The sequence below is a fragment of the Amblyomma maculatum genome, chromosome 9 (assembly GCF_055883805.1).
Source record: "Amblyomma maculatum isolate TAMU_Amacu chromosome 9, ASM5588380v1, whole genome shotgun sequence".
Taxonomy (NCBI): domain Eukaryota; kingdom Metazoa; phylum Arthropoda; class Arachnida; order Ixodida; family Ixodidae; genus Amblyomma; species Amblyomma maculatum.
In genome coordinates, this window is record NC_139352.1 from 82696646 (window position 1) to 82721481 (window position 24836).

Genomic DNA, 24836 nt, shown 5'->3' on the forward strand with positions numbered 1-24836 from the left:
GGAGCTTGGTGCGACGATTGGCAAATGGTATTAAATTTAGATAACTCAGTAGCGATGACAGTATCAAGAAAACAAAGGCCATTGACTTTCACTTACAAATATAAAGACATGACATTACAGGCTGTTAACGAGTACAAATACCTCGGGATAATTATCTCCTCGGTCTTCAGGTGGGAGAAGATCGTATCATGTCTTAAAACAAAATCACTCACTTACTGCCCTTTGTTCACTATGAAGTGCCATTGAATTCGCTTCACCTGAAACCAAATTACTTGCATACACATTCCTTGCATACACATTACTTGCATACACATAACAGAATATCGAACACACAACGATACTTTTAAGTTCTCCTTTTTGCCACAAGCAATTCAAAATTGGAATTCATTGCTAGATAATATTGTTATTGCATATCTCTGAATTTCGTTGCATCACAGTTATCTAGTCTTGGCTGAAAACATAGCGCTCTTTTCGCTTTCTCTTGATTGCTTGCTTTTGTTTTGCTTTGTTTGTTTGTGAGATGTATATTGCAGCTTCTTTTATTTTTTTTATGCAGCTTATTAATTTTTTTAATGTTGATTCATGTGTACTGCCCATCCTTTACATCCTTTACATGTATACTGCACATCCTTTCTTCGCCAAATCCTGCAGGAGCCTCGTTGAGGCTAGCAGCATGTACTAAGTAAATAAAAAAATATTAATTGAACTGCAACGCTTGTTCCCGAAGCTTTCGAACATACACACAAATTGTTTCGATTAAAAGGTGTGCGCACAGGCGGTTTCTCAAAAGCAGCCATGCAGCGTTTGATTGCTAGCACAAATCGCAGAAAATACACGCGAAAAACGTCATCTTCTCACTTGGAGAAAAACAATCAAACCTCTCACGCGCGCTGCCGCTACACTTTAAAAGTTGTTGCTTGCATGAATTAATTCCGAACCATTTTGTGACTCTCAAAGTCGCAACTATACTGAAAAATAAAAATCAATGCTCACATCATAGCTTCAGACCAATTATTACCTCAGAAGAGCTGCCAGCTTTGGCTGCCGCTTCACGGCGTCAGTCCAGAGCCTGTTGCTACTGCCGCGCCCCATGCGTCGAACGGATCCCGGGGGCCGCGAGCGATGTGCATCTGAGGCGGAGAATTTTCAAATTGAAGCTGGTTCTAGCAATGTTGGTTCTTACAACCATCTTGAGCTTATAGTACTCAACAGAAACAAACTGCTACCGAATTTATCCAAGGGGCATATAGCACTTCATTAGTGGCTGTCTTGTTTTGGGTAAGAACCGTCACCCTCACAAAACAGACAGGTGCAACGTCCTCACGTCGAGTTCATCATGGGTTAACTACAACATACGCAGGAAGCCTCATTCGTTACCTTTCTGGTGAACACAAGCTTGGGATTCAGTTTCTGCGGGTGTTTGGTAAAAGCAAATCACACAAAAGAAAATTGACCTGCTGTGTTTAGTTCGGAGTGGGTTATGCGGGTAAGGAAGCACAAACATGAGGGCCATGAAAACAAATAGGCTGTCATAAGGGCAAGCATAATACCGCGTGTGGGTCTGCTGAGAGTTCGCGTCGCTTCAGAACTAGTTACTCGGCCTCCACTTTACCTTAAGCACACAGGATTCAGCGAAGAGAGACTACAGCAATTCCACTGATACGCTAGGACATAGACGCGGCATGGACTTTAAAGCAATCTGGGCATTCCTGCTTTTACCAGCTTGTATGCTGGGCGTTTTGAGGTAAGCACTGCCGTGCCCTACGATTTCTCTCGTTTGTATAGGCGAACGTCAATGTGTAGTAGATGTAGTAGTGACGGTAATGACCGAAAATATTGTTGTTTTTACAAGAATGCATATATATAAAGCGTGTTTTAAAGGGCCGTTATACTTAGTGACACGGGAAGAGGCATTATTTTTTATTATTTTTGGGCAGCCTCACTATAGTATATGTCTCTGCAATTAAGTTAACAATCGTAGACACGATTCTTAACTGCGCTCTCACCAAATAAGATTGCAGAAAATGGGCGTGGTCACATCGACGGTATGCACACGCGACAAAACTCAAGCAAGCATATACCTTTTTGTTTTTTTCTTAAAATTTATGTGTTTTGCTTCCATCTTTGGTAATGAGCCTCTTTCGTTTGTGCTGAAAGGACGTGCACTGCGGCAAACGAACCACTTGAATGACTTTCTGTACAAACCTGCATAAAACGCAATTATTAGGCACCTACGGCTAACAACACTCGATTTCCGATCACCCTATCATGAATTAACTATTTCAATCGCCTATAACGGCAGTCATGCAATTTTTTCATTCTCCAGCGACAAAGCTTAAGGAAGCAATTCTGCGAAAAAAAAAAATAAAATGATCCTGGATAATTCATTACTTCGAAACATCTTTTTAAGTTGCCTGCCTAATGCCTGCATTCCTCGCTACTGCAAGTGTGCAGCTTAAAGACAAGCCATTAGAAAGTATCCGCAAGTAATGTCCGCTAACAACAGCTGTCGCATTTTATACCCATTTCAGTTATCAAGCTGCCCGTAGCGGTGTCGCGACACCTAAAGGCGTTTCCGCATTTCACAAACTAGCCTCAAAACTCTTTCTTCCAGTCATCGCGAACATCCGGGGCCACATTCGGGGCCACTGTATTTGACATCCTTAATTGAAGAGCGCCAATACGATCAGGCAAGAACCAGAAGCCGAGTGAAACTCTTTAAAGAAAAGGCGAACGTTGTTGCCCACTCCGGATACATCACAGTGAACAGAGAAGCTGGAAGCCACCTCTTCTTTCTCTACGTGCGTGCACAGGTGAGTGCTTGACTTTGATCCATTTTCCTCTTTTAGATGTGCCAGCACTTCTGTAAAAGGATTTCAGTACGAGGCCGTGCGTCTTCACAACAGTCGTAGAGCTCGATTAGAAGCTTTCATGTTTTCGTCTTCCTATTAAACGATGGCCTTTTTTTAGCCTAATCACTGAGATGTAAGGCAGAGACCGCAGCCGTTCCAGACAGGCTACCGAGACCATCGAACGGGAAGCCAGATCAGTTCGCTGCCAATAAGATTACCAAGTGCGGAATCAAGCCAAGATCGAAGCGACAGCAGCGAATGTGACGCCAGCTAACGGCGAACGGCAAGGTAAAGGTAAAGGTGGGGACGCTTTGTGAATAAGCGGTTGCTGGATCCTCGCAGATCGCGCCAGCGATCAGTAAACGTTTGCGATGTAAATGTTTGTGTAACACGCTACCTAGCTACAGAAGACGAAGAAATAACAAATAACTGTGGCCACAGAAAAACACGGTATGACAGCGTTTAAAAAGGCCAAAGAGGAGAAGAACATGAACGACACAAGGACGCGCCGTTCTCAAGTCGACGTACGTTCGCAAATAAAGCCTTTAACAACATTGTTTTGTAATGTAACAATATGCTGTAACAGCTGCAACAATATGCCATCTTAAGCTGGATCGAATTTGCATTATGTTGCTGTATACTATCTAGCGCTGCACCATTCACTCCTGCCTAAGGCCTGGTATCCAGGCTGGCAGTATAAAATAAATAAGTAAACTCCCCAGAGACCTTTTGCTTCGCCAAAGAGTGAAAACGTATAGCTTATCCCCTCCACACACAGCGGGCTATGTATCGAAGCCAATTAAGGTCATCATAACCTAACATATTCGATTCCACCTCCCTTTCCCATTTTGCTTGTGTGACTTGCTGAAGCGAAGGAACTCTTTATTCCACTACTGTGACGTATTTCCTGATACACCGTCATATAATTTGTTCGAAAGAAAGGAAAAGGCCCAAGCGCAAAACGATGGCTTCCAGACCTGAGCGGCTGAGTCGCGGGCAACGTTGGTCGCGGGCGAATGGGAATGGTGCTTCTGCGGAAGCTGATCAGAGATAAGTTTTGAGACGCCGAAGTAGTGCAGGAATAAAAGCCTCGAAGCAATTATCGCATAATATCTTACGAAATTACGTTCCATACTATGAGCTCGCCTGGTACTTGCAAAACAGTGAGAACCAGCGGAATGATAAAGGAGATAAAAAGTCGGCCAGTGTTCCCAGGGGACATTGATATGCTCAATCCTTTACATTATTCATAAAAAAATTAAAAGGGTTCAACGCTGCTGAACCAAATATTGAGCGAAAGCATTAGCTGCGGGTGACCGAGCATTCTTCTCTTTTTCTTCCTCAGCCCACATATAAAGCCCCGCTTTAACCAAGCAGTATGAACGTGCCTTAGTGGCCTATAGGGGTAGCGCGAATGCCAGGGTCCTAGCAGGCTGATTCTGCCATAACCGTCCCATGTGAAACGAGAGACCCAAGTTGGCAGCTCCTGCCAGCCCGTGTCTCGCGTGGGGTGTGACGTCACAGCGCCATGTGGGTAAGACGTAACTGCGGCCGGGTCACGCGAAGGCTTGAAAGTGCGAGTAGTATTGAATAAAACTGTGTTTAGAAGATTTGACTCTCGTGGTATTACGGTGCTGTAAGTCTCAGTTCGAAATAGAAACCGCTGCTGATCACCTCATTTCGTAACAGAATACGGGATGCAACGCTGCCACTTCGACACTCCTGCATAACGATGAAACGCTCAAAAGTGAATCTACCTGCTAAAGAAAACTGATGGCGAGAGCTGACGCAGACGTCGCTTTTTCAGAAAGAATCGACCAACGCCCCGCTGATGCTCTGGACTCAGGGTGGTCCAGGCCTGTCATCGCTGTTCGGCCAGTTCCTCCAGAACGGGCCGCTAGCCATCGATCCGCAAGGGAAGTTGTACAAGAGATACCGAACGATACAAAAGAGTGCAAATGTCATCTACCTGGACGTGCCGGTCGGCGCCGGTTACAGTTTCACCGAGCAGCGCTCGGGTTACGCCCGAAGCCTTGAGGACGTAAGCGAGGCTATAGGGGAATTTCTGCGCCAGTTCCTGATCCTCTTTCCTGAGTGCAACGGACGAGACTTCTACGTCGCTGGAGAATCGTACGGAGGTGAGTGCAGGTATTGTAACGAAGGGCCGAAACCACTTTGGCTGGAAAAGAACAGGGTTTTTAAAGCGACAGCTCTACTTCACGAGGACCTAAGTTCGAACTCGTGGTGAATTCCAATCGCAGAACCAGAGCGGTCCGCATGTTCCGCACGCTCCGAACAGAGCACCTTAATCTGGAGCATAAAAGGCGTCCTGACTTTGCGTTTGAACAGTCGCGAACTGACGGAGGAAGTACCCGTCAGTCTTTGCGCTTGCCCACGCTTCATATTCGTGTATAGTCTGCTTTCAAAAAGATCTTGAGATGGTGTTGGCATGTACAGGGTGGTCCACTCTTAAGTGCGAACACGGCTCCGCGTGGCCGCGCTCCGCGGAGCGCCAGCGGATCCGGTGCGTTCGCGCATCGAAGCAAAGCCGCGCAGGCGCACAGGGGCCCGGGGGAGGAGCTTCGTGTCGTCTGCTAGCAAGCAAAGCCGCGCAGGCGCACAGGGGCCCGGGGGAGGAGCTTCGTGTCGTCTGCTAGCATTCCTTGCGGTAGCAGACGACACGAAGCTCCTCCCCCGGGCCCCTGTGCGCCTGCGCGGCTTTGCTTCGATGCGGTAGCAGACGACACGAAGCTCCTCCCCCGGGCCCCTGTGCGCCTGCGCGGCTTTGCTTCGATGCGCGAACGCACCGGATCCGCTGGCGCTCCGCGGAGCGCGGCCACGCGGAGCCGTGTTCGCACTTAGAGTGGACCACCCTGTACAGTTTAGGCGATCTTTTCATTCACGCTCGTAAAAATCGAGTGCGGGCACATAAGGTAAGGGGTTTTTGGCACTTTTATCGAATCAAACAAAGCCGCAGTTAACTGTTTTCAATCTTTCCGAGTCGAGAAGTAATTCAATGACCGACTTCCAGTCTACGAGAAAGAACCACATGAGTATTTTCACCCGTTGTTCTGAAACCGCCGTCTGAGCTGAGGTTTCACGGTAAAAGGGAAAAGGACTTGCAGATTGCATAATATTTCTTTCCAGCATCGTATCAATGCGCCGTTTGTTACTTCTTTTCAGATAACGATATAAACTGAAAGCACAATTAAATAAAATAAAAACCTGTATGAAGCTGTTTCAGAATCAATATCGCAATGATCCAAGCAGCGTTGCAGGAGGCAGGCGCTTCCCATATGGTGCATATAATCATCTTCTTTGCTAACTCGGGCCAATTTATGGGCACGAACATCCGAATCTCATCTGGCGACCTCACTCTCTGCAGCCGTATGCTTCGCCTGCCTTACCCAGTAATTAATTTCATTATATTTAGTGGCTATCTGTAGTTTTGATTTTGCCATGCATGTCCTGCCTATTGCCAATTACTTCTTCATTTAAAGCAGGATTTCATAAACGTCCATTTGCTCATAGCATATCATTTTCAACACAGATGCCTGACCACGGAGGTATTCGGACCAAGGACAACAGTGATTTTCTATTTTTCTTTTATCTTTTCAGCAAGATACGCCGTTGCCGTGGCCCACATGCTCCTTACTCAACAACCAGCTCGCCTACCACTCAAATTTCGAGGAACAATCGGTGGAAGCGGCTTCCTGGGACCCATCTTTGAAATAGCCGACTCCGCTGATTTCCTGTACGAGAGCTCGATGCTCACTTACGACGACCGTAACGTCTTCGCAGCGCGATTCGAAACCATGAGAAGGCTTGTCGCGCAGGGTGAGGGAGACCGAGCCTTGCTGCTCTTGCTCGACACTATCTTTGCCGACCCCTCGAAGAGAACGTTGTTTCAAAATCTCACCTTTTGTAACAATCAAGCGAGCGCCGTCTATTCCGAACGACCTGCGCACATGGTCAGGTATCGCGACTACGTAGATACCGCCAGGTTCAGGGACGAAATACACGTTGGTCGAGGAGTTAGGTTCGAACCTTACAATGAAATATTCGTGCATACTCTGGCTTCCGATTATCTGAGAGACATCAGTAGCATGATTGAGCTGCAGCTCAACAAGAGCAGGGTGCTGTTCTACAGGGGTCAAATGGATTCGCTGTTTCCATCGGCTAACCAGCATTCGTTCTTGCGTAACTTGAACTGGGCTCGGGCTTCCGAATACCGACAGGCTCGCCGCGTCGTGTGGAAGCCTTACGATGGATGCAATGGCATGTGTGGTTATGTGGTGCGGGTGGGTGAGTACACCGAGGCGGTTCTCCTGGGTGCTGGACACTACGCAGCTGCAGACAAACCGGACGAGGCGTACTATCTCATGGAGGAGTTCATGCGTACCACTACAGTTCAAATACAGGAGTAGCCTTGACTGCACCCAACTATCCCGGAACGCACAGCGGATAAGCTAGAGCGTACCCACCGTAACCTACAGATTAGTGGCCAGCGAATTGCATATAAAGTTTTACAGACAAACAGCGGCCGGAATACCGTACTGCGAGACGCCAAATAGTTGCCATATAATTGATGTGCGTGACTTTCACGACGTTGACCTTACGCAAGCATTATCGTTCGGACGCACTTCAATCTTTCAGAATGAAATAAAAATATTATGGCGGCAGCCCCAATAAAGCAATTATGTTGTTCTCTTGAAAATGTTTCTAGAATTTCTTGTCTGACAAGCACTAGGGTGAGGATTACCACATCAGAGCATACAGGATCACTGAGGTTGCCCACAACAAATTCGAATGCTGGATTCTTTTCCTTAACAACACCTAGAACAGTGTGAAATAAAATACTCTCAATAGCTGTCACCCAATCTCTCATTTTAAAGTGTTAATTAGCATGTTAGCCTTTTTAATTGTTTATTGAGCATCCACTAGAATGCGAACGCGAGGAAGGGATCGAAATGTCGGCCTTGAAGCCACCATTTGAACGCCGAAACCAGTAAGCCATCACGGCAAATGGAGACAGCCGAAATAATAAATCAACTAGAGATTGGGGATTCCAGGAGCTCTGAAAATCAGGGTACATATTCCTAGACCGAGAGTCTATTAGCAGTCTATATCATAACCAGTACAGTCTGTAGAGATTCCTTGTAACCTGCACGCCCTCAGAGAAAAGAGTTTACCCCCTACTGCGTGTCATGAATAAAATCAATGAGCCGCCGGGGTGGCGCAGTGGTTACGGCGCTCGACTACTGTTCCCAAGGATGCGGGATCGAATCCCGATCTCGTCGGCCGCTTTTCGATGGAGGCGAAAAGCAAGGCGTCCGTGTGCTATGTGATGTCAGTGCACGTTAAAAAAACCCAGGTGGTCGAAATTTCCGGAGTCCTCCACTACGGCGTCTCTCATAGCCTGAGTCGCTTTGGGACGTTAAACCCTCCAAACCAAACCAAACCAAAGAATAAACGTTGGGGCTCACTTTCGCCAGCAAAGGACGCATGATGTGTCATCGACCTATTTCCACGTGCATGGTCTCAGAATTTGTTAGCACGGCAATGTACTTTCTGCAAGATTGATGAAGAGCAAAGATCCTATAAATAAAATATTAATTTCCACAAGCCACCGGAGCCGCTACGTACATCAGGTGACTTTAGTAAAAACTGGCAGCTTTTCAAATAAAAGTTTGGAATACGAACGGCTCAACGATAAAAGCTAGGCATTCACTCTAGACAGCAAGTGACGTATGATGTGTGGTTGGCCTATGCCCACAATACATCGTGTGAGACGTGGTTAGCACAACAAAACACTTTCTGCACGACACATGACGATTAAAGAATTGATCAGTCCTCGAAGCCGATTCGTACAACAGCGACTTGCGCAAGAACTGGTGGCTCTCAGACAAAGGTTTGAAATATATTGGCAGCATCAGGAGTTGTCGAAAAGCTTCTACCCGAGGGCGCACGGATGCGCCCGTTCCTGTGCATTGTGTGCTTCCTTTCCCGTGCCTTTTGAAGCACTGCGAAGGGTACGGGCGGCCTTGGCCAACCATCTAATGTGCGCCATCCCGACTGGATAAGGTCGTCCACACTTTTGCTAGTGCTCCAATAAGCTTGTGAAACGGAGTATAAATTCGACCATTACTAAAACGGCCCATGTGATGAATATATTATTCAAATAAGCTTGCATATAACAAGCATGAGCAAAGAAAGTGTTTAAATCGTTGCACAGTGCGGCTCTCGATTACTTCCTTCTTCATTTCGAAGGTATTCTGTAACAATTTTCCTTTTTTTCCTTTTTAGCATGTTAAGCAATTCGAATGGCATCAGTTCAGTTCAGTTCAGTCGTTCAGTCGTGTCCGACTCTTCGTGACCCTATGGACCATACCTCACCACGCTTTCCGGTCTCCCACTATCTTCCTAACATCACATAACTTCATTTGCAGCGTTTCGAGGATGTCATCCAACCATCGCGTTCGCTGCCTACCCCTTCTCCGGCAACCCTCAACCTTTCCCAACATCAAATCTTTCTCCAGCGACTCCTCTCTTCTCATCAGATGACCAAAGTAGCTCAGCTTTAACTTTAGAATTTGACCCTCCAATGAGCAGTCAGGGTTTATGGTCGACGATATGGACTGATTTGATCTTCTGGCCGTCCAAGGAACTATCAAGATTCTCCGCCAGCACCACAATTCAAACGCGTCAATTCTTCGGCGGTCAGCCTTCTTCACAGTCCAACTCTCGCATCCATACATCACAACTGGAAAAACCATAGCACGAGTTTTACGAATCTTGGTTGGCAGTGTAATGTCTCTGCTCTTTACTAGGCGGTCAAGGCTAGCCATGGCTGTCTTTCCCATGAGTGACCTACCGAATATTAACTGCCAAAGACAAGGAAAGACGGCTCATCTAAATTTCAAAGGGCTTATGCTTGGAGCTGGATTCGGTTTTCCGCTCTTTGACATAATTAACTACCCGTACACCTTCGAAACTCTAAATGAGTTTGGTCGAAAAACATTACATGGCTGGATTAACATGATAAAACCTCATGCAGGAAGAAAAGATTCTCACAAAGCAGTGGATCTCCTTACAAGAACCGTGCTCAGCGTGCCGCCGACAGGGGTGAAAACTATATTTGAGCTGCATGCTCACAGGTTTCATGCACCGCGCAAGCATTGCAATGACTCGATAACCAAGAGAACTCGGAGCATATTGGACATACACAAACAGTATTGAAATCAAGAGGATTGCCCACGTTAATTCCGCCAGGGTACTCGACAGTACAAGGAGAGAAGTTGAAATGAGATTGGGAAAAGATTTCTTTGCTGACGTATGCAACAAGCTGCAACTTGTTCTTGAGACCACACACGTCCTCTTTTACACGGCTGAACTGGAAGCTGTTTTTCCTTTTATTAATATTGAGTGTTCTTCCAATACACTGCGCTGGAACGGTTCTGCATCTATCAAGGAAGTCAGTAGAAACCTTTGGTACAAAAATAACAATTCATTTCTCGAACTCTTTGGTTACGAGGTGACGATTAGGAAACTCATGTGCAACACTGCGCACCTAGCGCGTCATCATGTATCGATAGACAGGTCAGAGGCCGTAAGTGAATTGTACGGTCATTCCTTACAGTTTCAAAATAAAAAAGACAGTCCTAAAAGGCGTAATTAGATTCATGCGCAGCGCGTGAACAGCTAGCCTTCGGAATCACGCTTCCGGAAGCCGTTGATTAGGCCCTCATTGTGCGCCCCCACGGTGAGCCCCGCAATGGGGGCGCAGTTGTTAGGGGGCTCGACTACTCTGCCTAAGGATGCGTGATCGAATCCCGGCCTCGGGGGCTGCTTTTCGATGGAGGCGAAAAGCAAGGCACCCGTGTGCTTTGCGATGTCAGTGCACGTTAAATAACCCCAGGTGGTCGAAATTTCCGGAGGCCTTTACTACGGCGTATCTCATAGTCGGAGTCCCATTGGGACGTTACACCCCATAAACCAATATTTCTTTTGGTGAAATGTGTATTTCGGTGCTGATCACTCTCGCCACTTTCGTTTCCTTGAAGAATGATGAGCTTCCGAAGAAAGTTATGGAGACGCCGAAGTGTGGTTCTCAATGCCTTATTATGCGCACAGCTGTTACACCGTAATAAACCCACATGTAACCGTACGCATCTGTTGCATGAGTGTAGTGCTGTGTCTTTCAGTGAGCCTGCTTGTCACGGTATTTCAGCATGTATAAGGGTGATAAAAAAAGCAATGCGTAAAGTGCGGCGCCTCTGTACCCCGCTATTCGCATTAGTTTTCATCGCCCTCTTCATAGGTGGTATTAAAAAAAAAAAAAAAACGCTTTGCTATTTTTGATTGTTATTGGTGGCATTAGCATTTATTATTGCATAATGTTTTACTCTAGCGTAGTTTTATTTCGAATCAGGTTACAAGCTCCATGAAAATAAATGCGAAAGCGGAAAGCACAGATACCGCCCTGTTAACATTTTTTTATCGTAGCAGTACGCATGTATGCACACGGCAGCCCTTTGTTGCCTAATTGGCCCTAGAGTAGTTGTGTACGTCATTCGCTGCTGTCAATTAAAACACACGAAGTTATTACGTGTCATTCCGCACAAATTCCACACCATACGGCCGTCGCTTCGGCCGTACCGGACCAAATATGGCGGCGAGTAGAAGCTGCCGCCGACGGCCGCCGTACTTTTCCCGTTACAGTGACTTAAATTACAGCTTTAGCCCAACGTTTAAAGTGCTAAGTTACCAATGTATCGGAAAGTCGCTCGCCGTCAGTGCGCATGTTCAGAATGCCTTGAGGTCGCCAGATGGTGCTGGAGGCACCCGGCAGATGCGCGCACTTTTGTTGCGCCAGGATCAATCAGTACGCTTGCACTAGCGGCAGGCGAGAAAAGCGGGCAGAGAAAAGAATCACCTCCAGGCTTTTACGCGATAATGAAATGCGGATCTTGTGCGTCATCCAAGAGAAAGACGATATGATTTGCTTTTCACGGGCACGCATACCCCAGCACTTCCGTAGGTTGTTTATAAATAAGGCCGCCTTACTTCGCTCACGAATTAGAAAGCACACATGTGCACCTCCCAGTGAAATGGGACCTTTGCCATCATTTGCGCCGGCGCGTGACATGAGGCAGCGGCGCCTTGATTATTCATTATCTGTAAACTGATTCTATAGAGGCCGCATTGGATTTTTCCTGGCACGACGTTTTTGTATAACACTGTTTAAAGAATCTGGTTTAAAGAACACTGATCAGCAGAAATTTAAAACGCAGCATAGGGCAACATCCTCCTCAGGAATGGCAAAAGCATAAAGTTTATATTTAGCTGTTTAAAAAAAAACCGTACTACACAGGAGAGAGCTTACTAACTCGTCAGCAGCAAACGCTCCGCCCACTCCCTTTCCTCCAACCTGCGGAATAAAGGTAGTCTGTCGCTTCTCCTGCTCCTGAGAACAGTCAGCGGACACAAACGGTGCGTAATCACAAGTGTTGATTTTATAGATCGAATTTGTGGTAGTAGCATACGGCAGCCGTCATTGCGCTCATGATACCACTCACATTGTTTCGATTATATGTTGGTGTTCATGTTCGGCGGTTTTAAGAGTTACGTGGTACGTGCAAACATAGTGGGCACAGTCAAACGTTAGCAGTGGTTCCTTGTGGGTACATAGGACAAAGGGGCTTGTCGACACCAAGCTATTCGCGCTTGCTAGGTGAATAGCATCTACAAAAGCCGTTATAATGGCAGGCGTACAAAAGGGAGATGCACCCCCTGAGAGGGGGTCGTTTCAGCAATAATCGCAAGGGGTTAAGGTCACTGATGGTGACTTATCGGATACGGCGAAACGACAACGCCAAATTGGCATTGTCAACCATGGCTTTGGGGTGATCAGGTGAACAGTGTCAACGCGTAGGCAACATGGGGTTACAAAATGAAGCGTTGAAAGAACCGGGTGTTTGGTTGTTTGTTGTTCCCCCTCTCTGTAGATGAGGGGCCTGTGTACAAATTAAGGGCGCGAGACCCGGATTTGTCAGGCTAATATGGTCGCTCTGGTCACTGTCATTTATATGTTTTGAATTTTGTTGCTCGTTTTTCTTGCATATGTCTCTCGGAAAAGAATGTCCAACAAGGAGAGAGACAAATACCCAGCCATCCTTTCCCCAAAAAATCATCCTAAACAAAAAAATACATTAAAATTTGCGGAATGAAAAGGCTGTGCTCAAGGCGCTATCGCGTAGACTCTTAAGACGAAGCTTGAGTGCCCCCTAATTTTTAAACTAGTTCGGATCTTACACAACGTTTGTACAAAAACCGTCAAGCCAATGCATAGACCCTTACAGCCATTTATGAAAATATCTACATCGTCTTTCCACTAATTTTTGAACATTACATCTTGCAAAAGGTGTGCCATACTGGCATTACAAAGCTTTTTATCTGGTGAAAAGCGTGGCTTCTAGTAATTTTGTTTTTATGTTAATGGCATACGGCTCCCTCTTTCAGCAGAAAATTTTGTTATAATACCGTGTTTTCAAGCCGTCATCAAAAAAGAACGCTTTAAGCACATTCTTTATAAGGGCTGACTGAGACCGGAGTAGCGTCCCCTAAGAAAAAAAAAAAAACTTGACCATACTTTGTTCAATCATGCCGCTTTATATCTGCTTTTTAAGCATTAGTCAAGTAATGACCACTCTTACAACCACGGTTAGTGGAGAGTACCCACGTCGAACGCTTGCATACAATACACAAAGGACACAGCCCAGCAGTTCCTGCCTTTTTTTTTTTTGTGTGTGTGTGTTTTTTGTACAGAAGCATCAGCCTACCGAAACGGGCAGGGACAAAGACCTTCAGTTTTTAGAGCGTGGTGTGTTACCTTGAACAGTCCCCGATGCTGCATTCACTATGCTTCTGAATAACGTAGACTGAAAAAGCTGATCCTACGTGTGCGGGGTAAATGTGAATTACGATACAATAATGTACACTCGGTATTGTTCGCAGAATGCCATATAAGTGAAAACGCACATTTATGAGCGCAAAACCAAGAAATGGGACCTAAGAGAACAAGCCAATTTCACTTCTGGAGCAGCTGAGAGTCCACTTCCCGTTCAACTAGTAGCGAACTGTTTTTTTTTTTTTTTTTTCATTTGATCAAACAGCAGTCGTTCAGGAGGGGCTTCATGTACTGCACTGGCTAGTTGACGACACATAGACACGGCATGGAATTCAAGAATATCTGGGCCTTTCTGATTTTAGTGGCTGGTCTGAAATGCGTTTTGAGGTAAGCACCGCCATATTATTCAGTTATTTTAACATAGTTCGATTAACAGGCAAAATGCAGCAGATTGAAAAAAAAAAAATAAAAAGAACATTTTCTACTTTACAATGTAATCGCTACATATTTCCTATGAACCTCAGCTGAAGATTGCAATCAATGCCTTACAGCTTACACTAAAGAAATGAGAGAGTGGCGCTGCCGCATGGGCAACACGCACGTGAAGTTGTGGGGCAATATGAGAGGCCACAGATAGCTCGCACAAGTTTCTGAATTTTCTGGTAACTTCAAAAAGAAACTTGATAATGGTTTTTGATATTGCAGGACAAGAGAGTAATTATCAAGAAATAAAAAGAAACTGCACTTGTCCTACATAACAATGGAATACCCAATAGATGGATGCTTCACCTTTGCTGCCTTTCAGATTGCTCACAACAATACATGCGTTAATGAACAAGGTATTGTTAGCTTGGTTTCTGAGACTTAGAAGCTCTGGATCATTGTAGATTGTCATTGTAGATTACCATTTTTCACTTTTGGGAGGCACTGCAGAGGGCGCTACCGCGAGACGAGTGTTTCGCTTGACTTGACTTTTTCAACAAACGTGCCCAAACTTTTCATGCATCAAGTGTCTCAAAGATGTCTTGTACAAAGCTCTGAACCTGACAAACTGATTTCCAGCAAGCCTGACCACTCTGGGCCGTTGTTCTTGACGCCCTTGATCGAAGGGCATCAATATGATCAGGCCAGAGCCCGAAGCCAAGTGAAACTCTTCAAAGAAAAGGCAAACACCGTCGCCCACTCCGGATACGTCACAGTGAACAAGACAGTTGGAAGTCATCTCTTCTTCCTCTACACACGAGCTCAGGTGAATACTCACTGATTCTTCTACACGCTGCAGTGCTGGCCTTTTAGAGCACTAGTGAGCCTACTATTTCAACTCCCTGGTTTTTCTAAGAGTAGGAATAATAGGCGGAGAAGGTGGGGCTGGACGCTTAGCCGGCAAAAGACACAGGTTTGCTGTCCTGCACTGGGGAAAAAGGGAGCAACAGTTGTGAAGGTGAAGTAAAAAAAAAAAATTGGATTAAAAGGGCAGAGGTCAGTGTGTGAAAAGTGCAGTAGAACAGCATAGCCTTCCGTGCAGTTCCGACACTGTCAATAAAAAGAGGAGTGACTGGAAAATTTGCGGCACAGATGATCGCCGCGGCCACAGTCCGAACATCTTTACCTTTGCCAGCGAGCATGGGTCAAGATTCTTCAGTGCAAGGCGTATAGATTGTCTTTCGATACTGTTTATGAGATATTCATAAAGAACATCTGGAAGAGTTTCCTCACTGTCGCACATATCGCACGCACGATTGTCCCCCACGATGATAACAGAAAGAAGGTACTTCTGAAAGCAACAGCAAGTCGCAGCGAGGCAGCTATTTCCTTGACGTCGTATTAGGCCGGTTGAGAGTATGCTCTAAGTAGTGCGATTTTCTTCTTTTGGGGGAATTTAGCATTTTTCGCCTAAGGCTTTCTTTATTAATGCAAGCTTGCGCAAGAAAATATATTTCATCAAACCGTGAGCTCTGTAGAACGTCTTCTGCATTAGTCTTGCTGATAGATTTTTCAACCTGTACTAATATCGTATTCTATTTTTTTTTTTTTTTTTTTGCGTTTCTCGCGTCCTTTGCATTTTTTTTAACACGAATTGATTCCGTAAAGCATGCTCTGTTGATTTTCTAAGTCCTGATGTTTTAATTATACCATTGCCTTCTAGTTTTAGAGCGTATGACGAATCGTAATTTAATTTGTAATTTGAATCATATAATAGTATTTTTGCAATTTGCTTTGACAGAAACCCAACCAGATATCTTTGCTGATACCTGGGCGTGCTATTATGTAAAAATTCACTTGATTGCAATCAAAACAGTTTTAATTATCCCAGAATAACCGCTAAAAGTCTTCAGTAATGATATTAAAATGTGGGTCTTATATATAGTGCATTATTACTAACAACAAGAACATGGAAACAATATTATTGACAGGATTGCTTCACCATGGTATAATATGTATAAATGGCCCCATAAAGGGTATACGATATCAAACGTTCTAAAGTTACAGAGCGGTAAGAGGAGTACTGTTTTGATTATATCCGGCGGAAATAACTATGCAGCACCGTCCCTTTTCGCTTCGTTCCAAAAGGGTGGAAGCTCTAGGAGATCACTATCGCCACGAAACGCGCCGTGTGTCGAAGGTCGTCACGGCTGTTATAACTGTTTGCGAATCGGTTCAACCCTATCATTACTGACTTACCCAAATGATGCTGCGCTGTGGCTGCAGCTTGCCTGCTGATACACCGCCTCATATTTTTTTCGCATTGAGGTTCGCATGGAAGCTAAAGTCGTAAACAAATGACTTCCAGACCTGCGCTGATAGTTCACGAGCGATTGGGAATGACACGCCTATGGAGGCTCAGGAAACATACCCGTACACGTTTATATATGCAGAAGTTCTTAAATGCAGAATCACTCCTATGGCTAAAAGACATCAAAATACTTCCGCATGATTACCTTGGGGAAGTGTGTTTTCCATTATGTGAATGTCGGTTACGTACAGTGCTGCGAGAACTAAGAAACACTAAGGCACACTTTGTATATGAGATCTTGGCCGCGAAAGCTGAGTACTAATTTTGTGTACTTTACTCATAAATATAGTCGCGTTTAAGCCACTCTTTTCTCCCATAATTGCAACAATATACTATCAATTTTAAGTAGAAGCCGATGTCAATCACTTAATTTTGAAACGCGAGAAACTACACAACACCGCTACTTCTACACCAATTGGGTTTAAAAAGAATGACGGCCAATTTGGTTGTTATGCCAAATTTAAAATAGCTGCTACTTCATTTCAGCTTCTCAGTTTTCGTTTGAGGTCAGACCACGGCCGGTCTCGAGGGAGAGAGCGCTTCTCTTCTCTTACGGCCTCTCCAATGGGGTCTGTTTCAACCGCCCGCCGCGCCTCGGTGGGGTCGCCACCGCCCCACTGCTGCTCCTCCGCTACAGCCGTTCACGCGCAAGGGAAACGCACGCTCGCTTTTAGCTTCGCCCGCGTCAGTTGCAACCGGCAGGTCCTGGCATTTCGCCCCTTATGGTTTATACAAAGTCCGTAATCAACATCGAATATTTATCGTGTACGAGGAATAAAATACAGTCAACAATCCGCTCACGCGCGCGCTCCTCCTTCAGTGCGGCCGTGCACGGTCGAATGAAGCTTCTTTAACATTTTTTACCTCTAAGTTTTGTACAAAAATAAATTTACCAGGCTATGCAATCTGCCTTTGAATGTTTTAAGCAGGTGTAGCGCAACCTGACGTGAGTGCATGGTGAACTGTTGGGTGGAGATTCTGTCAACCGCTACCGTTTTCGTTTTCGAAATTTAGATTAGAAGAGGTACCGGCAAAAATTCATGGCGCGTCTCAGATTCAGAGTAAATAACAAAAATTTACTCATATAGTAAAAATTTCACTTGTCGAGTGGAGTGGGCTGTTCTAGCTTCGTTCAAAACATATCAGTCGGTTGAAAGACCGAAGATGTATATGTAATCTCGCGACTACTTTTAATCAATGAAATGGGCATAAACAGTTAAGCAGAATCGAAAAGAGCGGCAACAATAAAAAAAAATTGTCCTCCAAAGTTACACATTGCAATATATATTCATCAAAATGCGACCTGCGTCTAGAAAATTCAGTCTCAAAATCTTCCTGCACGGCTTGTGCACATAAGGAGTTGGCCTTTCGGTCTTCTCTGTCACTTTCCTGGTATAATTAATTGAGAAGAAAAATTCTGAGAAATTTTTCAAATATCAAAGAAACGGACATAATAACATAGCTGTTGTTAATTCCTTTCTGGCAACTCAGTGTTGAGTTCTGAAATTCTGACTGAATCAGGATCTTAAGTACTTCGAGAACATTTGTGTGTAGTAGGTGCACGGCAGCTTTTCCGAAAAAAAGAAAGTTTGTCCAATAGGGCAACAAGCTCTGGTTTCGGATAATGCAGTCCACTAGAACACTGTACTCGTAGAAGAGCGTACTACATAGGGCTGCTTCTTTCGCTAGTTTCAAGAAGAATAGCGCAAGCGTCACACCCGAAGTTGATTAACTAAGCGATATATCCAGCGACGTAGGGTGAACCGGAATATGTGACAGTGGGAAATGGAATGAGGAGATGCCATCACTTCCTTCCTTGCCTTGATTTTGCTCTCAGATGAAACGTCCGTCTTGACAATGTAGTCATGTAGTCATGTGCCGCTAGCTGTTACGGCCCTCGCATCTGGCATATGTCATTCCCTTCCGCACATTAACTTTACTTTCCCGAAGAGAGCCTCAATGGGTCGCTTGAAATGAGTCTTCAGTGAGAGTGTCCTTCTTTAACGCTTTAGAAGTTTCTTGCATACTTTCGATATAGCAGGTGAACTCACTTGTAAGTTACTGCATCGAGTATCACCTTCATCATTTATTGGCCTTTTTTTACCACTTAGAGCACAAGTGGTTTCATGAATATCAACCATGTTTTGTTTTCATAATAAGCATAATATCATGTAAAAATTTCATTCAATGTTTATTTGCAAAATTAAAATAATGTTTATAATACCACACATTGCCAAGTATATGAATTGTAATAACACTTAAAACTCTACCCTACAACGTATACTTTGACTGTTATACTAATACTTTATATCGTGCAAGCATTTTGCAATTTACATTACATTTTTATGAAATTATTTTCATCTTGGGTGCTACATGAATGGTTTCGCATCTAGCGCTGAAAGACGGTTTTGCTGTTGCAGACGAGTTGCTGTCATGTTAGCCTTGAAGAAGCTTCGATGTGATCACTGCTCATTCAGTTTTCTTTTTGTTCCCATTCGTGTACAGGCTTGGGAAAAATTTGGATTAAAATGAACAAAAGTAGCTACCGTGCCGCAATGTATGCCATGCTTGTCGAACGTTTGCTGAACGACAGTGTTTTTTATATCCGTTCACGTGTGGTACGTTGACGACGTGCCGCTGCAGCATCTACCTTCTGTGCTCTTTAATTTGCTGTCATGTTAGCCTTGAAGAAGCTTCGATGTGATCACTCCTCATTCAGTTTTCTTTTTGTTCCCATTCGTGTACAGGCTTGGGAAAAATTCGGATTAAAATGAACAAAAGTAGCTACCGTGCCGCAATGTATGCCATGCTTGTCGAACGTTTGCTGAACGACAGTGTTTTTTATATCCGTTCACGTGTGGTACGTTGACGACGTGCCGCTGCAGCATCTACCTTCTGTGCTCTTTAATTTCGGGGCTGCACTCGCCATGAAACTCGCGAGCGACAACGCGAAACCAGGCAAAAACCACCCGCCGCCGCTGAAGCAGACGCGGAGCGTACAGTGAGCAGGTCACGCCCCTTGCGGTGGCGGAGAGCGTAGCTCAAGGAGAAAAGTTCCCATTGTTCCCGCAGCGATTGAGAAGGCCGTAAGAAAGAGCGCGCGCCCTCTCCCTCGAGACCGGCCGTGGTCAGACATGCTCATCAGCTTTTGTAGTCTACAGCAATATGCAAAAAACCCTCCAACAATATGAAGCCCAGTTTTAAACACGGTGTACGAACGTGCCTGCAAGCTGGCCTAACTGTAACGAAAATATATTTTATGATCTATTATTGCAACATATGTAATTTTTCCCTCTCCTGTTTGGCAGCGTTGCTACATGCAGTATTTTTAAGTAAATAAATAACTCGGACCCACAGGCCCCGTTGGGTTCAATTACTATCCTAAAATTGGTGCACAACTTACCAGCTCCTGCTTATTCGGCTATGACATGTGATCTCGTGACGTCACGCAACCTACTGACCAATAAGCATCCGGTCATGTCCCCTGCCAACTGCCACCTGAGGAAGGTCGGCAGCGACATACATACAGTGAACAGGTTTTCTATGAAGTGAAAGAGTGAAAGCCCTAGAGCTAGGAGTAAGAAAAGTGCGAAGACTGTTGCTAATTAACAAAATGAGGTGATGGTCAGGACTACGTGGCCAGGATTGACGCAGATATTATTTTGGTTTTAGGATGAATCGTCCAAAGCCCCGCTCATGCTGTGGACTCAAGGTGGTCCAGGCCTGTCGTCGCTGTTCGGGCAGTTCCTGCAGAACGGCCCGCTTGCCATCGATCCCCAAGGGAACTTGCACAAAAGGAACCGCACTATACAAAATAGCGTAAACGTCATCTACCTGGACGTGCCAGTCGGTGCCGGCTACAGTTTCACCGAGAAGCCCTCGGGTTACGCCCGAAGCCTCGAGGACATAAGCGGTGCTGTAGCAGAGTTTCTGCGCCAGTTCCTCCTTCTCTTCCCGGAATACAAAAGGCGGCACTTCTATGTCGCCGGAGAATCGTACGGAGGTGGGTAGAGGGCACAAAACGACGCTGCTCGAACAGCTTTGTGCCAAAAAGATTCTCGTTCTTCATATGTTTATGCGTTCCTAGGGAAAGCAAGCAGGATTTGTCTGACAGCTCGATTTACAACTCAATTGAGGACTGAATAATACACACACGCTATAGCATCATTTGAATATAACGGCATATCCCTATTTGTTTCATTTCCATACCAGGGTTAAGAATAGTTGGACACTATAGGCGTACCAAAATGCAGTCAAAAAGAGATATGCCGTCACATGCAGTGATTCGTATCGCTTAGTGGTGGGCGTTAGAGATTACTTGTTTCGGTAAGTTCGACGAAAGAGAAGCAGGATAGTTAAATAGGAGATAATGAAATTAGGCATACTGAAAATTCTGTGAATGGCTGCATACGGTAACCGACCTCAAAACTAAAGATAACGATCTAAATATGTGAATATCATGGGAACATCTCTTAAAAATAATTTGGTGTTTGAACTACGCACATAATGCAGTGGTAATTGTTTTTTTTTTAACCTCTGCTATCTAGTTATTTCATTTTATATTACCGGCTCCTTCCGTGGTGTAAATATATTTTCCTGAAAATGTTACTGTCATATAACATGTCGTCTGGGCCACATCTTATTTCTTGAACCATTTAATTCAGAGGTTCAACCCCGTACCTTCTCAGAAAATTATATGAATGAAATTCAAACCACAATTCCTCTAAATATACTTCAGAGCCATCACCATCAGAAGCATAACCACGTTCAGTGTTGGAAAATGGCGTCATCGACATCCTCAGTATAAGCCTTGCCTGTGCCAGCTGAGTGTGCTTTATTCCCTCAAGCTCCTAACTCTCATTCGCCTGCATTACTCTGTGCTCTTAAATGTATTCACATCCTCTTGGAATCCCGTTTAATACGTTAGTGCATACAGCTCGTTCGGCCAAAAACTAGTCGCCTTGCGCTCTTCCAGAAAAGTACTGATTGCTCGAAAGGATCATCACGTCTCAACCACGTGACCTTGCGTGGGAATTTCAAACACTACGCATCCAAATAAAGGCAACGACTTGGTCGAGGACCCAAATGAAGCCAAAAGTTTTGAGGGCTTTCCTCTAATGGGAGTACATAAGAAAATGTCAGCAATTTATTAAAATAAATACGCCCCCCTCGGTGCTCAAACCAAGGTCCTCTGGATGACAGGAGGGCACGCGAATCGTATACGCCATTATAGACTTTTTTGTATTGCCTGCAGTACACAAACATAATACAATCACAAAAGAACGAAGGGACTTGTAAACAAGCGTTGACTCATCACACTAATTCATCTTCAATTCAGCAAAATTAATAAACAAGATCAGCCATTCAAAAGGCTCAGTCTGAGCTTTGAAATCGTTTCGCACATCTGTCTCACTGTCAATCAAATTTTAACGCTTGCAGCGAACATTTTCATTGGCGTGAGTGACTTCCACTCTTGTCCTCTAAAGGCTGCGGACACTCAAAGCCATTACCACATCATAGGGTATACCGAGATGATTACTGGCCGGTAGACATTGAATGTCAAAAGGTGTATAATTCGTACAAAGCGTGTTAGAGAGACACCTCGTGAACGCGTTGTGGCGCATATCACTTACTAACGTGATGTGTACTTGTGTTACAATAACAATAATTTTAGACATTATGGTTTAAAGACGAATTTAGAAAAACTGGCGGGTTAAAAAGACGGTTTTAATGGCGCTGTGGCGTCTGCATTTAAGGCAGAGCTTAAGTGCCCTCCTAATTTTAATCTAGTGGTCATCTCTTGTCTTGCCTTTGCGTGATTTAAGCTGAGATGTCATTTTCTCGCCTTTGTCCTTTAGGACTCACTCTTTTCATATCACAGCACGCAGCCAGTTCTTCATAGTAATGTTTGTCGTGGGAACCTTCTGACCAGTGCTAACAGCATTTATGCTCTCTTATTTACAGCAAGATACGCCGTTGCAGTCGCACACATGCTGCTTACTCAACAACCAGCCGACCTACCACTCAACTTTCGAGGAACAATCGGTGGAAGCGGCTTCTTGGGTCCAATCTTCCAAATAGCAGACTCCGCTGATTTCCTGTACGAGACTTCGATGCTTACTTACGAAGACCGCAACGTTTTTGCAGCACGATTCGAGGCCATGCGAAAGCATCTCGCCGAGGGTCACGCAAACCAAGCCGTGCTTCTCTTGCTCGACACTCTATTCGCCGGTACCTCCAAGCAAACCTCGTTTCAAAAGCTCACATTTTTCAACAATCAAGCGAGCGCTGTCTATTCCGAGCAGCCCCTGCATATGGTCAACTATCGCGACTACGTAAAAGGTGTAGCGTTCAGGGAAGAAATACACGTCGGGCGGGAAGCACAGTTCGAACCGTATGCTGAAATTTTCGTACAAAGCCTGGCTTCAGACTTCGTGAGAGACATAACTGGCATGATAGAACTCGAGCTTAACTCGACCAAGATGCTTTTCTACACAGGCCAAATGGACTCCCTATTTCCATCTGTTAACCAGCGGTCTTACTTCCGCAGTTTAAATTGGTCCCGGGCTTCCGAGTACCGAGTGGCTCCCCGAATCGCCTGGAAGCCTTACTGTGGCTGCAATGGAATATGTGGTTATGTGGTGCGGGTGGGTGATTACACCGAGGCGGTTCTCCTGGGTGCAGGACACTACGCAGCGGTCGACAAACCGGATGAGGCGTACTATCTCATGAGAGAATTCATACATTCCGAAGCACTTAAATCAGAAGAGCAGCCTCGTCTACAGTGACCTATACCGAAAACAAGACATGGCAAAATCCTACTGTTATTGTGCGAAGTAACATCCACTACGATCTTCTAAAGAAAAGCGGCTAGCCAATTGCGCGCAGCTTGCTACGCGCCAAGCGCGTTCTCCGTTCCGATACAACCAAGATGAAGCTATACTTGTTAAACGCTCAAGGGTTTCAATGGCATTGAGATATGTGACCTTCATGACGTAGTTTTGCGATGAAGCACTCTCGGCTGCAGGCCATGCTTGCCTGTTAGATGGAAATCAAAAGGCGCAAGCGGCCCAATAAAACAATTATATATGTCATCACGTAAAAGGTGTATGTGGAACTTTGTTCCGCCTATAGGACTAGTAGTAGCGAATAGCAAAAAGGCTATAAAGGACCTGCAGGCTGTTCAGCACTTACTGAAAAACTGCTCCATTTAGAGCGAAGGCTCTACTACTCCCCGTACATCGTAGTTTCGCCTTGATTTACATGCTTTACCTCCAAACCGACCAAAGTCAAACCAAGCACACATCCCCAAGACTAAAAGTGTATGGCTGCGTGTCATATGACCGTGCGTGAGGTCGAGGGTTCAAGTACCGAAGTTTGGCGAGCGTTCGAGTAGCGAAGCTCATGGGTGCGAGCCTCTCTCTTGCGTCGCAGTTACCTTAGCAACTGTGACGTCAGCCATTGTCGGGCCACCAAAGTGGCGAGTGGGAGAACGGCATACAGATGTAAGAAAATTTATTGCAAAACAATGAAAACAGCAAAGCACACTGGGGGATCTATGTGTAATTGAAAAATTACACAATGTAAAATATACAAGGCAGTGACAATAAATATAATCCACTGCGGCTGTTGGGAAAGGTTGAGGGTCGCCGGAGAAGGGGTAGGCAGCGAACGCGATGGTTAGATGGCATCCTCGAGGCACTGCAGATGAAGTTATGTGATGTTAGGAAGATAGTGAGAGACCGGAAAGCGTGGCGTGAAATGGTCCATAGGGTCACGAAGAGTCGGACACGACTGAACGACTGAACTGAACTGAACTGGGTACGCATCTGGCCAGATGTTGTAGATTATTATTGCAGGTGCAACATATTTCGTCGGAAGCTCCGACCACACAGCACATTTATCACCAAGCAGTGAGTAGTCCTTTGAACAGAGTGCGTTGAAAACAAAAATGCGCTCTGTGTAGCACACGCTGAATATATGCAATAACATAAAAATAAAGACTGAAAAGACGGGAAAGTTTGTAATATGTGCATTTTCCTGGTAAAGTGATACTTCCACAGCATTATCATTTTTTTTTTAGTGTTTGTATTCATGCAGGTTAATGGTATTCAATGCCTTGATCAACGAAGAAAAAAGTTACGCTTGCAATTTCTTTCCGCGCTTTGGAATCGAGACCTAGCTATTAACCCTTCACCATATCTGTCGCTTTTGTCATCGAGGCATACGCGCCACCATCATCCCCTGACGCGGTATTTCGCACGAACTGATTTATTCAAGT

The 24836-nt window shown here is 45.0% G+C and overlaps 3 protein-coding genes across 3 annotated transcripts in view; 2 read left to right on the top strand and 1 right to left on the bottom strand.

Annotated features, from left to right (window-relative positions):
• Window positions 1-24836, bottom strand: part of LOC146179608 (putative serine carboxypeptidase CPVL) — a gene marked incomplete at its 5' end in the record, with an annotated part of 164192 nt that overhangs the window by 35636 nt on the left and 103720 nt on the right. The gene's annotated exons all lie outside the window — the stretch shown is intronic.
• Window positions 1683-7279, top strand: LOC146179609 (putative serine carboxypeptidase CPVL). The gene is made up of 4 exons (XM_084579606.1): window positions 1683-1744; window positions 2615-2813; window positions 4660-4990; window positions 6471-7279. The coding sequence occupies exons 1-4, from the start codon at window positions 1683-1685 to the stop codon at window positions 7277-7279; spliced, it is 1401 nt and encodes a 466-aa protein (XP_084435732.1).
• Window positions 14032-23857, top strand: LOC146179610 (putative serine carboxypeptidase CPVL). Its single transcript, XM_084579900.1, has 4 exons — window positions 14032-14148; window positions 14824-15010; window positions 20228-20558; window positions 22520-23857. Exons 1-4 carry the CDS (start codon window positions 14087-14089, stop codon window positions 23341-23343), a joined length of 1404 nt encoding a protein of 467 aa, XP_084436026.1. The 5' UTR covers window positions 14032-14086; the 3' UTR covers window positions 23344-23857.